The 11,427-nt window shown below is 48.1% G+C and overlaps 1 protein-coding gene across 1 annotated transcript; it reads right to left on the reverse strand.

Annotated features, from left to right (window-relative positions):
• Positions 1-1,012: 1,012 nt before the first annotated feature.
• Positions 1,013-2,717, reverse strand: LOC117861149 (alpha carbonic anhydrase 7). The gene is made up of 4 exons (XM_034744649.2): positions 2,308-2,717; positions 1,770-2,147; positions 1,511-1,564; positions 1,013-1,342 (listed from the first exon to the last, which is right to left on the reverse strand). Exons 1-4 carry the CDS (start codon positions 2,644-2,646, stop codon positions 1,256-1,258), a joined length of 858 nt encoding a protein of 285 aa, XP_034600540.1. The 5' UTR covers positions 2,647-2,717; the 3' UTR covers positions 1,013-1,255.
• Positions 2,718-11,427: the final 8,710 nt, after the last annotated feature.

Here is an 11,427-nt window from a genome sequence, read left to right on the forward strand (position 1 = left end):
TTTCACCTGTCGCTTACGGAGCAGTTCCCTGAACCTTTTTGCCTCTCATGATCAGACTCCTCGGTAACAACTTCCCCTTTTGCTACCAAGACTCATCACGTGGGTCACTCGGCTTCACCAAGACACCAGCGACTCCTAAAATTTCAACCTCCTACCAACCGCGGGAAGGGAACTGCAGAAGCGCACGCTTTTCTATTCTGCCATCAACGGTAACTGAAACTTGCCTTTTTCTACGTCTTCGAAGCGGAGTCGCCGTTCAACTGCTGCGAAGAAAAAGGTTCAGACTTCGGAGCCATGCGAGTCTCTTCTGTTCATAAACAAATATGAGAATGGGAATGGGAGCTCTGATCTGGAAAGCGCAGCCGCTACGCGAGATGGGGTCTCCTGTAATCTTCCGAAAACTGGATTTGTTTTATGCTTATACTGGTCCACGGCACGCAGGCCTGGGCTGGTGCCATTGTCTTTGTTTTTATTTTTGGAAAGATGGATTGGTGCCATTATCAGGAACAGTTACTGCGTGGCTGTCCATGTTCGTCAGCTTCGTGGCTACCCTAGCTGGATTCCTCGACCATCTTGTGTCGTGATGGGGCGTTAAGGGACAGGGACAGCAGCTAATGAAATCAGCAAGACGTCAATGAAAAATTTAGGAGCCCTTGGACTGAATTAGTGGCTAACAATTCCTTGATTGATTCATTAAAAAGACAGTCCTCTCTGATCCCAATTAAGGTCTACATTATTTTTTCTTCTCTATTAACAATCCCATACATAATTCGTTTGTAAAACATTTCCTGATTTCGGGGCAGAAGACAAATCCTGCTGGCCGAATGGTCACATGCATGCATGTGAATTCTCACTCCTCAACGATAATCAAATCCTTGAATTTTTTATACTTTTAACAAAGACACTGCCAGTTAGACGGTCGCCTCGGAGGTGCCAAGTGCTCAACAATAAAATCGATTCCCACATGAACATCACCCTTTTTCTTTTCTTTTCTTTTTTATTTTGCGAAGAGTGGACATGAAATGGTGCTTTTTATTTAGTCATGTAACAAAGGTACAAAGAATTACAAAAGAAATCTGAATAAATCTACCGTATACATCTCCTCCAGACTCAACCATGCATCCAAGTATCCAACGAGCTGAATGTCACCCGTATGCATATAATCATATTATTCTCAATCTCTGACCTCTGAACTACCGGTGTCTCCACGTCAGCTCATGCATCACTGACAGCAAAGCTGCTGGAATATGGAAACCTAGTAATGCCTATGGGGCTTTGGCCGGAAGATGCTGATGTCCCTGTCGTTCACCTCCTGCAGCGGCCTCGCGTTCTTCTCCATGTCCTGCAGCAGGTAAAGAACACGCGCGAGAGACAAAGTTTAGTAAAGTCAGAACCTGCTTTCAGTTCATATCGCTCTGTGGATTTTAACCCTGTGTTGGTTCCAGGTGCCTTCTAGTTCTAGGTGCACTGGTCAAACGAGTGGAAACAAGTTGGTGACATGGACACTTACGTCGTGCACGGCTTCCCTGAGAAGCTCCAGCTGGTACTTGGACACGGTGCGAACCTGCAAAAAACATTTGTAAAAGTTCAGGAAAAAATGCTACCTCAATCAAGTACTAAAATTTCCTCATCACCAACCGCACCAGCTGATCGGCAAGTTGCCAAGTTGGACACCACACGAAAGAAGAAGACATCATGATCGAACGACGAACGATGACGATGGTTTGAGGAAAAAATGCCGAGAGGCTGGATAGCGCCCTACTACATACCCTCTTGACGATGGTCCAGATGACCCCCTCGGTGCAGGGCGGCGTGGTGAGGGACCCCATGTAGCGGTAGTAGACGCTGGCCCTGCCGCGCGCGCCGCGCGGGTCCACGACGCCGACGGGCTCCTCCCTGTCCCGGCGGTCGGCGATCCGGTGGATGGCGGGCTCCAGCGCGTGCAGGAACGCGTCGTGGGCGCCGACCTCGTAGAGGACGCCGATCACCGCAGCCTTGCCCTCGGCGCTCTGGTGCACCAGGTGCAGCTCCATGTCGTACTGCCGGCCGTCGACGGTGTGCTCGGTCGGCGCGTGCCAGTGCAGCTGCCTGAGGTAGTACGCCGTGCCGTTGATCACCACGCTCCCGGCGTCGCCCTTGAACCTCACCTACAACGACGACCAATCAGCTGCCAGCGTCAGAGAGCTAGCCATCATTCCTGACCGTAGTATAGTATATGTTGCTAGTAACTGAGGCCGTGAAGAAAGGCCATTGAAAGTCTCCTAACTGCTAGCGTCTCGGTGTCAAGAAGAAGAAGAAGAGACGCACCATGATGTCGTGGCCGCGGTTGACGATGGAGGCCTGCGCGGGGCGGTAGGAGTGGTCGAGGTAGCCGAGGGCGCGCACCAGCGTGACGCGCTCGTGGGCGAGGTCGATGGGGGACTGCATCCCGCCGGCGCTGCAGTTGGCCCACTCCGCCTTGATCCGGCCCCAGTGCGCCGGCCCGTGCTCGTCGCGGGGGTCGTAGCTGAACTCGTGCTCGTCCTCGGTCTCCTGCTGCGCCCTGGCGCCCGGCGCGGCGGCGGAGAAGAGGAGGAGGACCGCCGCCGCGAGGAGCGCCGCGCCGGCGGCGAGGCCGCGGGGGTGGTGGCGAGCTGGACGACCCATATGCCTCTGCGCGCGCTGGCTGGCTGGTTTCTTACTTTATTTGGTCGTTGAGTTACTGGGTTGATTTGGGATGGGCGCGGCGGGGGGATTTATAGCGGGGGACAGGGCAGGCTGAGACTGAGATGGACCGCGTCAAACAAGATCTTGGTGACTTGTCGACTGGAACGTGCGCTAGCTAGCTGCTCGATCATTTTCAGGGCGGATGGGTTCCTCGATTATTATAATCACGTGCCACATCGAATATTTAAGTACTAATTAGGAGTATTAAATGTGGACTATTTACAAAACCTATTACATAAGTGGAGGCTAAACGGCGAGACGAATCTATTAAGCCTAATTAATCCATCATTAGCAAATGTTTACTGTAGCAACACATTATCAAATTATGGACTAATTAGGCTTAGTAGATTTGTCTCGCCGTTTAGCCTCCACTTATATAATAGGTTTTGTAAATAGTCTACGTGTAATACTTCTAATTTGTATCTAAACATTCGACGTGATGGGTACTAAAAATAAGCAGGAGAAACCAAACCAGACTTCCTCTTCCTCCGCCTAGCGCCCAACGAGAGTTTTTTCTTGGCAAGACACGCAGGGCCAGTGCATGCGAAGCACTGTTGATCGATGGCCTTCCGTTGCACTGTACCCGTTGCAGCAGAAACCCACCTTCCGTTGCACTGTACCCAGTGCACTGTAAAACGTAGCCTTTGTCCTAAGGTTCAGTACCGATTACATTTTAGTTCGGTATTAATGTGAGCATTAGTACCGGGTCTAACGGCTAGTCCCCGAGGAGCCCCATGATCCCCTTGGTACTGGGTGGAGGTTTCATCACCCATTAGTACCGGTTGAAGGCTCCAACCGGTACTAATGTGCCTCAGGGCCTTTATTACCAGGTGAAGGGTACTAAATGGGTGACCTTTAGTACCGGGTGAAGCCTCCACCTGGTATTAAAGGGGTACCTCCCCTCATGCGTCAGCTCCTCCTTCTCTCTCTCACCCCACGCTCACCCCCTCCCCACATGTACTTATCTGCTCGTCCCCCTCATCCGACCTCTCACCCGCGCCTCTCTCTCTTCTTCTCACCGTTGAATCCCCTCTCTCTCCCCAGCTTAATCCCCTCCCTCTCTCCCCGACAGATCGATCCCGCCCCTCTCCTCCCCCCTCCGCTCGCTTCTCACCTCTTACATGTGGTGAGGAGCGGCGGTGGGGCAAGAAGGAAGGGCGTAGCGAGGTGGCGGAGCATCAGCAGAGCAGGGCGTGGCGGAGCAAGGAGCGGCTGCTAGGCAAGAAGCAGCGGAGCTCTGGTGGGAGGGCATGGCGGCGGAGCATCGGCAGGCGTGGCGGAGCAAGAGGTGCGTGGATCTTGGAGTAGCGGCCACCTATCCCTCAGATCTAGCGGTGGCGGCAACCGGCAAGCTGAGGAGCAACGGCGGCGGCAACCGGCGGCAGTGGCTGAGCAATAAGTACACCGCCTCCCACCCTCTCTCTCTGGTGCGAGCTCAGTTGCTGTGCGGATGGGGCTCCAGCGCTCGGGCGGACGGCGGCGGGTGCGGCAGGGGCTCTGATCGGCGGATTTCTTTTTTATTTTTTAATACCCCTTTAGTATCGGTTATTTGACCCGATACTAAAGGCTCCTCTTTTAGAACCGAAGTAGCAATACCGGTTGCACAACCAATACTAAAGAGGGTTAGGAACTGATACTAAAGGTGTTTTCCCCAGCAGTGAGCAAGCGCTGATGTCATTGTGTTGTGTGTGTGTGTGTGTTTTCAAAAACTTGCTAGTTTGCAAATGGCGGATTGCGACAAGTGCGTAAGCGCTGCACCTTTTGGGGTTGGCCACGCGGCATATTATACACACTGATGATTGATGAATATAAGGATGCAAATGGTGACATCCCATTAGGTAGTACTTTGGTCAGCTAGCTAGATATTTTTTTATCTTATTTTCAATGATTTTAGAAAACCTGAATTATTTCAGTGAAGTTTGGATTGACCAAATGACCCTTTGCACAAATTAGTGACAAGGTAGGTTACTTTTGCGCATAGCATGAATACTGCAGGAGATCAATTGGGTGCAGGTTGGGCACTCGGCGTTTCGACATGAGGGCCTTTTTTTTTTTTTGAGAAGACATGAGGGCCTATTTAGCATAGCTTCCACCAGTTCCGGCTTCATCAACCAGACACTATAGCTGCCATATGTAATCAGAAGCCGTTTTGCAACTAGAGGGAAAATGAATTAGGAGCCTGCCAAGTCTTTTTCCTTTCTTTTTTTGTTCTTCACCGAACTCCCGCTACAGCGGTGCAAATAAAGTGCTGAAGCGGGAAATAGTAAAAGCCATACCGAAAGGGCCTGAAGAAGTAGTGCTAACGACTACGAAATTAGCACGAAAAGTGTTCAAATGGGACATCCTCAGACGTCGCGAGTTGCGGCGAGCAGTTGACAACTTGGATCGAGTAGTGTTTGGGGCACCCGTCTCCGTGTTCAGTCTGGTAAATATTCAGAGTTTCCGGCCAGCTGAACCGCAGTACCTGCTCCGGACAATGCCATTGCCATGTCTGTGATCTCGTATATAGGCTGTATAAAGTCAAGACCGCGTGTGTACATGGGATGGGCGAGACAGAGAAGGTGGATATTTTCTTTAAAAGGCACGTACTTCATTGAAAGGAAACAGAGAAGGTGGATATGATGGGTTATCTTCAATTTGTATGGTGTCGACGGTTATCGCGACGCAACAGTCATGGTGACTATAAAAAACGATTTTCAGGGGCAGTTAAATAACTGTTCGCAGGAGCGGGTAAGGGTCCACCCTTACAAACTATTTTCAAGGATGGATGACGAGGTGTCGTCAGTTATCGCGATGCAACGGTCGTGGCGAACCGGATATCTGGATCCAGCACAAGTTCAAGGTTGCATGCTCGAAACACGGCTCATGCTCGATCCATGGCGGCTCCGATATGGTGGGACGGATCGGAGAAACGCCGCCGGGATCACCGCGCCCGCTGATGCACGGCGTTCTCCGGCCGGTCATCGGTTCACGCGTCTTCTTCGATTGTCCCCTCTGGCTTCCTCCGCTACGACTCTACGAGGTTTCTTGTTCAGACACGGCCACTGCAACCCCACCGTTTCATACCTGCCGCGCTGTACCCGTACTACGTCGCAGCGTAACTCCTGACTGTTTTGATCACTGAGAGATTACGACTACGGCGCGCGCACCAGCAAACACTTGGCGTGTGCAAGCGGTCGGCGTTGTGATTTGCAGGATTTACTTGCAGTTGCGGTTTTTCAAATGCAAAGATTGCGACACTGTGAGTTGACATCTTTATTTTGGTAGACACCAATAAGGCGTATCACAATTCACACATTGCATGATGCATGCCTGGTAGGCTGGTAAGGTGGCCGCGTCATTTACGAGATCGAATGGGACATGCATGCCCTCGGCGTTCCGCCACGAAATACCGATAGCGACCAGGAAATGTTAACAAGAAATGGTGGCATCGACACAGATCGTCGTTGCAAGGAGCACTTGACAATTTTGATAGAGTACGTGTTCAGTGTGCAGCGAGCGTTGGTAACGATCGGTGGTGCTCAGTCTGATGAACCTTCTGAGTTTCAGGCTTTCAGGGGCAACTTAAGCTTGCTGTATGCAAAGTCAAGACCGCCGGTGAACATGAGGCTAGGGCACATGCCGGCGAGGGGTCGGCCGGCCGGGTACGTTGTGGGAGGGTCAGCAGGTTGGAACGCTTCAAAACTAAAACCTGCTACTACCATGCTACGGCCTATGGGCAAGTACCTACGTACGTATACGCAGCAGAAGTAAACGCTGATGGCGTCTAAACATTTCTTACTCTTTTCTATCGATCTCGGTGCGTCACGGTGTACGGAAGCGGAAGACGTTCTGCCTGAGCCCTGAAGCATTAGACCATTTTGTATGTGCTATACCGAGTCAGAAAGATTCAGAGATCAGAGGTGCACTTTACAGTCTTATCCTACTGTATGTGATATGACCAAGCTGGCGAATTGGACATTGATTCCTGCTACTCGTCCTGTTCGCTTCAGCTTATTCAGCCGGCTTATCAGCCATCGAACAGTGTTTTCCTCTCACAACAAATCAGCCGTTTCAGCTTTTCAGCCGACTTATAAGCTGAAGCGAACAGGCCTGCCATACTACGACTACTGGACGCCCATTTTTTGTTCTCTTCCCAGCTACAGTATTGGATTGCAATAGAAAGGTCATTGCGGACGTTCTTCAACCTCGCCTTAGTCTTCCTCGTTTGCTGCATGGAAGAGAGCCATGAGCCTAGATGAAGTGGCTAGACCTTCCTTGTTAGAGTTCAGAGACGCGTTCGCTCCCTGCACCTGTCTTCCACTCCTTGCTGCTTTGAATCCTTTGATCCTGTGTACTGGATGTCTGGATCGCACGCAACAGTGGATCGGAGAGGCCATTTCAGTTGCGGAATGTGGCTGCTTTTGCACACCACTTTATGGGTTCTTTACGAATTGGGTAAACCATCTACTTGGCCTTCTGACAACTGACGACACACACATCATATTGCTTCAGGAAAAAAGGGTGATCATTCCGGCTGGCCTTCTGGGGGAGAGCCGACACCAGTTACCGGGTCAGCGAAAACTGGGCTTCTGACTTCCATTCAACAACAGAAAGTAGTTTATGACGTTCAGCTTTGAAACGTTTTGGTTTCATCATTGTGGACAGGGGATTACTTTAGCGCTGGACTTCATGTTCATGTTGCAGCGACTAATGTTTTGTCTGATCGAGAACACATCTAAAGTGGTCTCATTGCTACTTGGTCTTTTCAAATGTTTCCCTACGACCAAGTAGACGTGTTGTAAAAATTCACCTAGTGACATCTCATGTTGCATTGGTCCTCAATAAGCAAATATATTTATTTTATTGAAAAGCGAGGATGAGACGATCAATCATATTAACACGCATGTCCCTGCAAATTATCGCACCAAGTTTGTTAACTTGTAAAACGTCTCTAACCGTTCAAATTAATTTGTAGTATAACGATAAAATTATAAAACTTGAATGGGGCGACATCAATGATCAGGTGGTCACTTGCCATGTGCTTACTAAAACAACACTTGTTTGGATGAGTGCTATTCCATTGGAATGCTTGAAATGTAGCTTGAACTTGAACTAGATCATAAAGATTCCAGTGAAACAAAACGGCCATCCAAATTGTCACTTAGTCTTTTCACATAATTAAGCTTAAGCCACTGATGGATGCAGGATAGTAGTTAGTCGTCCTGTGGAAAGATTTTTTGGTCAAGAAAGGGAAAAAAAATAGAAAACGCCAAAAATAGCGGTTTGTATTTTACTACCCCTCATGGAAAAGTTGGGGCCTATTAGATTTTGTTGTAAAAAGAAGAATATGAGATCGCCACTTTGCACATCCATGCTATCTGAAGAAACATAAAGTATGCTCTGCTTTGTTGATGCAAACAAACATAGGCCATGGAAGATTGTCTTAAGATAGTTTTGACTGATCTAAGTCACGTTCTACGCTGTATATAAATTATTATAGTTTCAAAGAAATTGGGAAGCCAACAGGTAACCCTTTCTGGCTGCTGGCTGGAGTTCCATGAATGTCTCAAATTAAGGTTTTTTTTTGAAACTTTAAATTGGCAGGAGCACTGCCATATCATATAAGGAAGAAATAGAGAGTTTATGGTTACATATGGTGTATTACATAATTAAGATAAGCTCTCCCAACTCGAGAAGTAACAGCTATGCTATTGTTTCTATGCTATTAGCGGCGCGCCACAAGCTCTTTGCCTCAGACTGATTTCATCTGTGGTCAGGCCAAGTACGCCTGTTGGTTGTGTTTGAACTCCTCTAAAAATTCTTCGGTTACGCTCGTTCCACAAATTCCAGCATGTGTAAATCATGACAGCCGTGATAGCTCTTCGTCTTTCCTTTGGTAGTGTTGCAATGAGAGGCGCCACCATTCTTGAAGGCCCATTCCTGGCTGCGGCAATGGCACCAGGTTGTTTGCCCAGCTTCGGATAAGTTGCCACACTTGAGTTGCAAACGGGTATTGGATGCAAATGTGCACAGCCGTCTCTGGGGCTCCCCCACAAAGAGGGCAGATGGGGTTGCAAGACCAGTTTTTCAGAATGAGCCGGTCTGCAGTTGGGATGCGATTTAAATAAATTTTAAAATTTTTATTTAAATCACTTCTATAGACCTTAAAAATAGTATCCCCACTTTATTGCAAGGGATGGTTAAGTTCTTCATCATTTCGCACACAATTCAATGGGATCTTGTATAATGGGTGACACTCAACATTCTCATGGTCGCAGAGATGGAAGAGCCCTGCAGAGAGATGATAACGCACGCAGTATCCCGCCGGGCTCTTTCATGCTATACGTATAGCTTCTTACATTCTTGTTGGCATTTTTTCTGGCCAACACACGATAGTCCTAGTTCACACGTAGATCGGAAGATCACCTCGTTGAAGCTCCTGAACCTGGCCGGTCAGAACGGTTAGGGGTCCGGTCAGTCCAGTCCTCGGGAGGGACCCCATCAGAGATGGTGAACCTAGAGTTGCTCTGAGATCGGCAGGCCACTCAGAACATCCACAACCACCGTCGAGACGAAGGAAGAAAGCAAGAGTTTGGAAAAACTAGGGTTTGGAGATAAAAGATAGATAAATGTGTTTGTTGATTGGGTGATGCCCCTGAATTGGCCAGGGCCCTTTATATTTATAGGGTAGGAGGTCTTTTCTCGTAAGGAAGTTTCGTTTCAACTCCAATTAGACCAGGACTCCAAGATTCGCCTCGGACTCGGGATGACCGGTCTGATCGCGCCAGCGACTGCCCAACCGTGCCAGCAACTGCGCCGACCGCGCTAGCGACCGCGCCGACCGCGCCATTGACCGCCCGATCGTGCCAGCGATCGCGCCGACTCCTCCAACCGCTCGAGACCAGTCAGACCACCCATAGAGACCGATCTGACCGGCTGGTCCAGCCTGGTCGTCATTGCTGCCACTTTTGGGCTCCAACACATGCCCCCCTATTTCTTGGTAAAGTTTGCGTACAAAGAAATAAAATAAGTCTAAGGGCGATGGATTGCACCGGCCATTTGTTCTAAGAGCGATATTTCAAAATATCGCCCATATTACTTCAAGCGTCTTGCCAAACACTTGGATGATACTTTTTCAGGTAACTCCCATTCAGAGCTCTAGGTAGCTGAAATCCGTATAATGTCTCCACCACATAGGAATTCCCACAAAGCACACTTGTAATTTATATGGCCCTTCCCAACTTGGAGACCACTTTCCAAATTTATTGCTCTTGGTTCCTATAGGTAGAATTGTCTTCCAAACTAGATCTCTTACCTGAAATGTCTTGGCCTTGACCTTTTTATTGTATGCTCTAGCTACCTGAATTTTATCCTTTTCAATCTCAACTAATGTCTCCATTCGCTTTTCAGTCACCTCATCAATATTATCCATTATTAAAGCATAATAGGTGTCAAAATCAAGGTCATTTTGCCTAGCCAACCTATATGCACTCAGATTTACCTCAACGGGTAAAATAGCTTCTTGACCATAGACAAGCTCAAAAACAATAACTTTAGTGGCGCCATGTCTAGAAATATGATGAGCCCATAAAGCTTCAGATAATACCTCATGCCATCTTTTAGGATTGTCCTCTATCTTCTTCTTGATGAGCTTAATTAAAATCTTGTTGCTGGCTTGACCATTAGCTTGAGCATAATAAGGAGATGAATTGAGCAATTTAATACCATAAGACTCAACAAACTCACGTACTTCCTTAGATATGAATGAAGTCCCTTGATCTGTAGTCAATGTATGTGGGATGCCAAATCTATATATAATATACTCCTTAATGAACTCAATCACCTCTCGATGTATCATATTCTTAAGGGGAATTGCTTCAATCCACTTGGTGAAATAATAAGTAGCCATAATCACAAAACAATGTCCCTTTGATGAAGAAGGATGAATCTTGCATACAAAATCCAATCCACATCCTCTAAACGGCCACGGTTTGATAATCGGGTGCATCAATGAAGCAGGCACCAACTGAACATCTCCGAATTTCTGACACTCCTCGCAACCATTGTAGTAATGGAAGCAATCGGCTATCATATTAGGCCAATAGAAATAAGCCCACCTAAGAAGCCATTTCATCACACGAGCCGATTGATGTGTACCACAAATTCTCTCATGCACCTCTGCCATAGCCACTTTGGCCTGATCAGAACCCAAGCATTTCAAAAGTAACCCATCGACCTTCCGACGATACAACTCACCATCAACCAAAGTGAACTTGAGTGCCCATGGTCAGACTTTTCTATCAACTGAACACTTAGGATTCTATAAATAATCAATCAGAGGCTTCCTCCAATCATCCACTTTGTACTTAGCAAATTTAGAATGCTCCATGGCTGAAGTGGGAACTTCATCAGACAGACTGGTCAAACCGGCAGTCTGGGCAGTCCGACTGGTTGGACCGGTCGGACCGGTTTTGGAGGCCGGTCGGACCGGTTTCTCTAGGACAGAACCCTCGGCCTCGTAAACAGTCGGCTTTCTCTCGTGAAAATTTCTTTTCTAAATGTTATAGCCAGACGCTTGTTGTGCCAGAGCATTAGCCCTTGGATTCTCTTCCCTTAGTACATGGTAAATAGTAAATTCATCCATGCAAGATATAATGTCTAAACATTTATCAAGATACGCATTTAGAAACCTGTCCAAACATTGGCATACCTTGGATACTTGTTGTACCACCAGTAAGG

The sequence above is a fragment of the Setaria viridis genome, chromosome 6, assembly GCF_005286985.2.
Source record: "Setaria viridis chromosome 6, Setaria_viridis_v4.0, whole genome shotgun sequence".
NCBI lineage: Eukaryota > Viridiplantae > Streptophyta > Magnoliopsida > Poales > Poaceae > Setaria > Setaria viridis.

What these genes read in the sequence shown, in the direction of transcription:
- LOC117861149 (XM_034744649.2), bottom strand. Translation starts at nt 2,646, where the DNA reads ATGGGTCGTCCAGCTCGCCACCACCCCCGCGGCCTCGCCGCCGGCGCG. An exon ending in TCTGGACCATCGTCAAGAGG is followed by an intron (nt 1,565 to 1,769) that starts GTATGTAGTAGG and finishes TGTTTTTTGCAG; the next exon opens with GTTCGCACCGTGTCCAAGTA. An exon ending in TCAGGGAAGCCGTGCACGAC is followed by an intron (nt 1,343 to 1,510) that starts GTAAGTGTCCAT and finishes TACCTGCTGCAG; the next exon opens with GACATGGAGAAGAACGCGAG.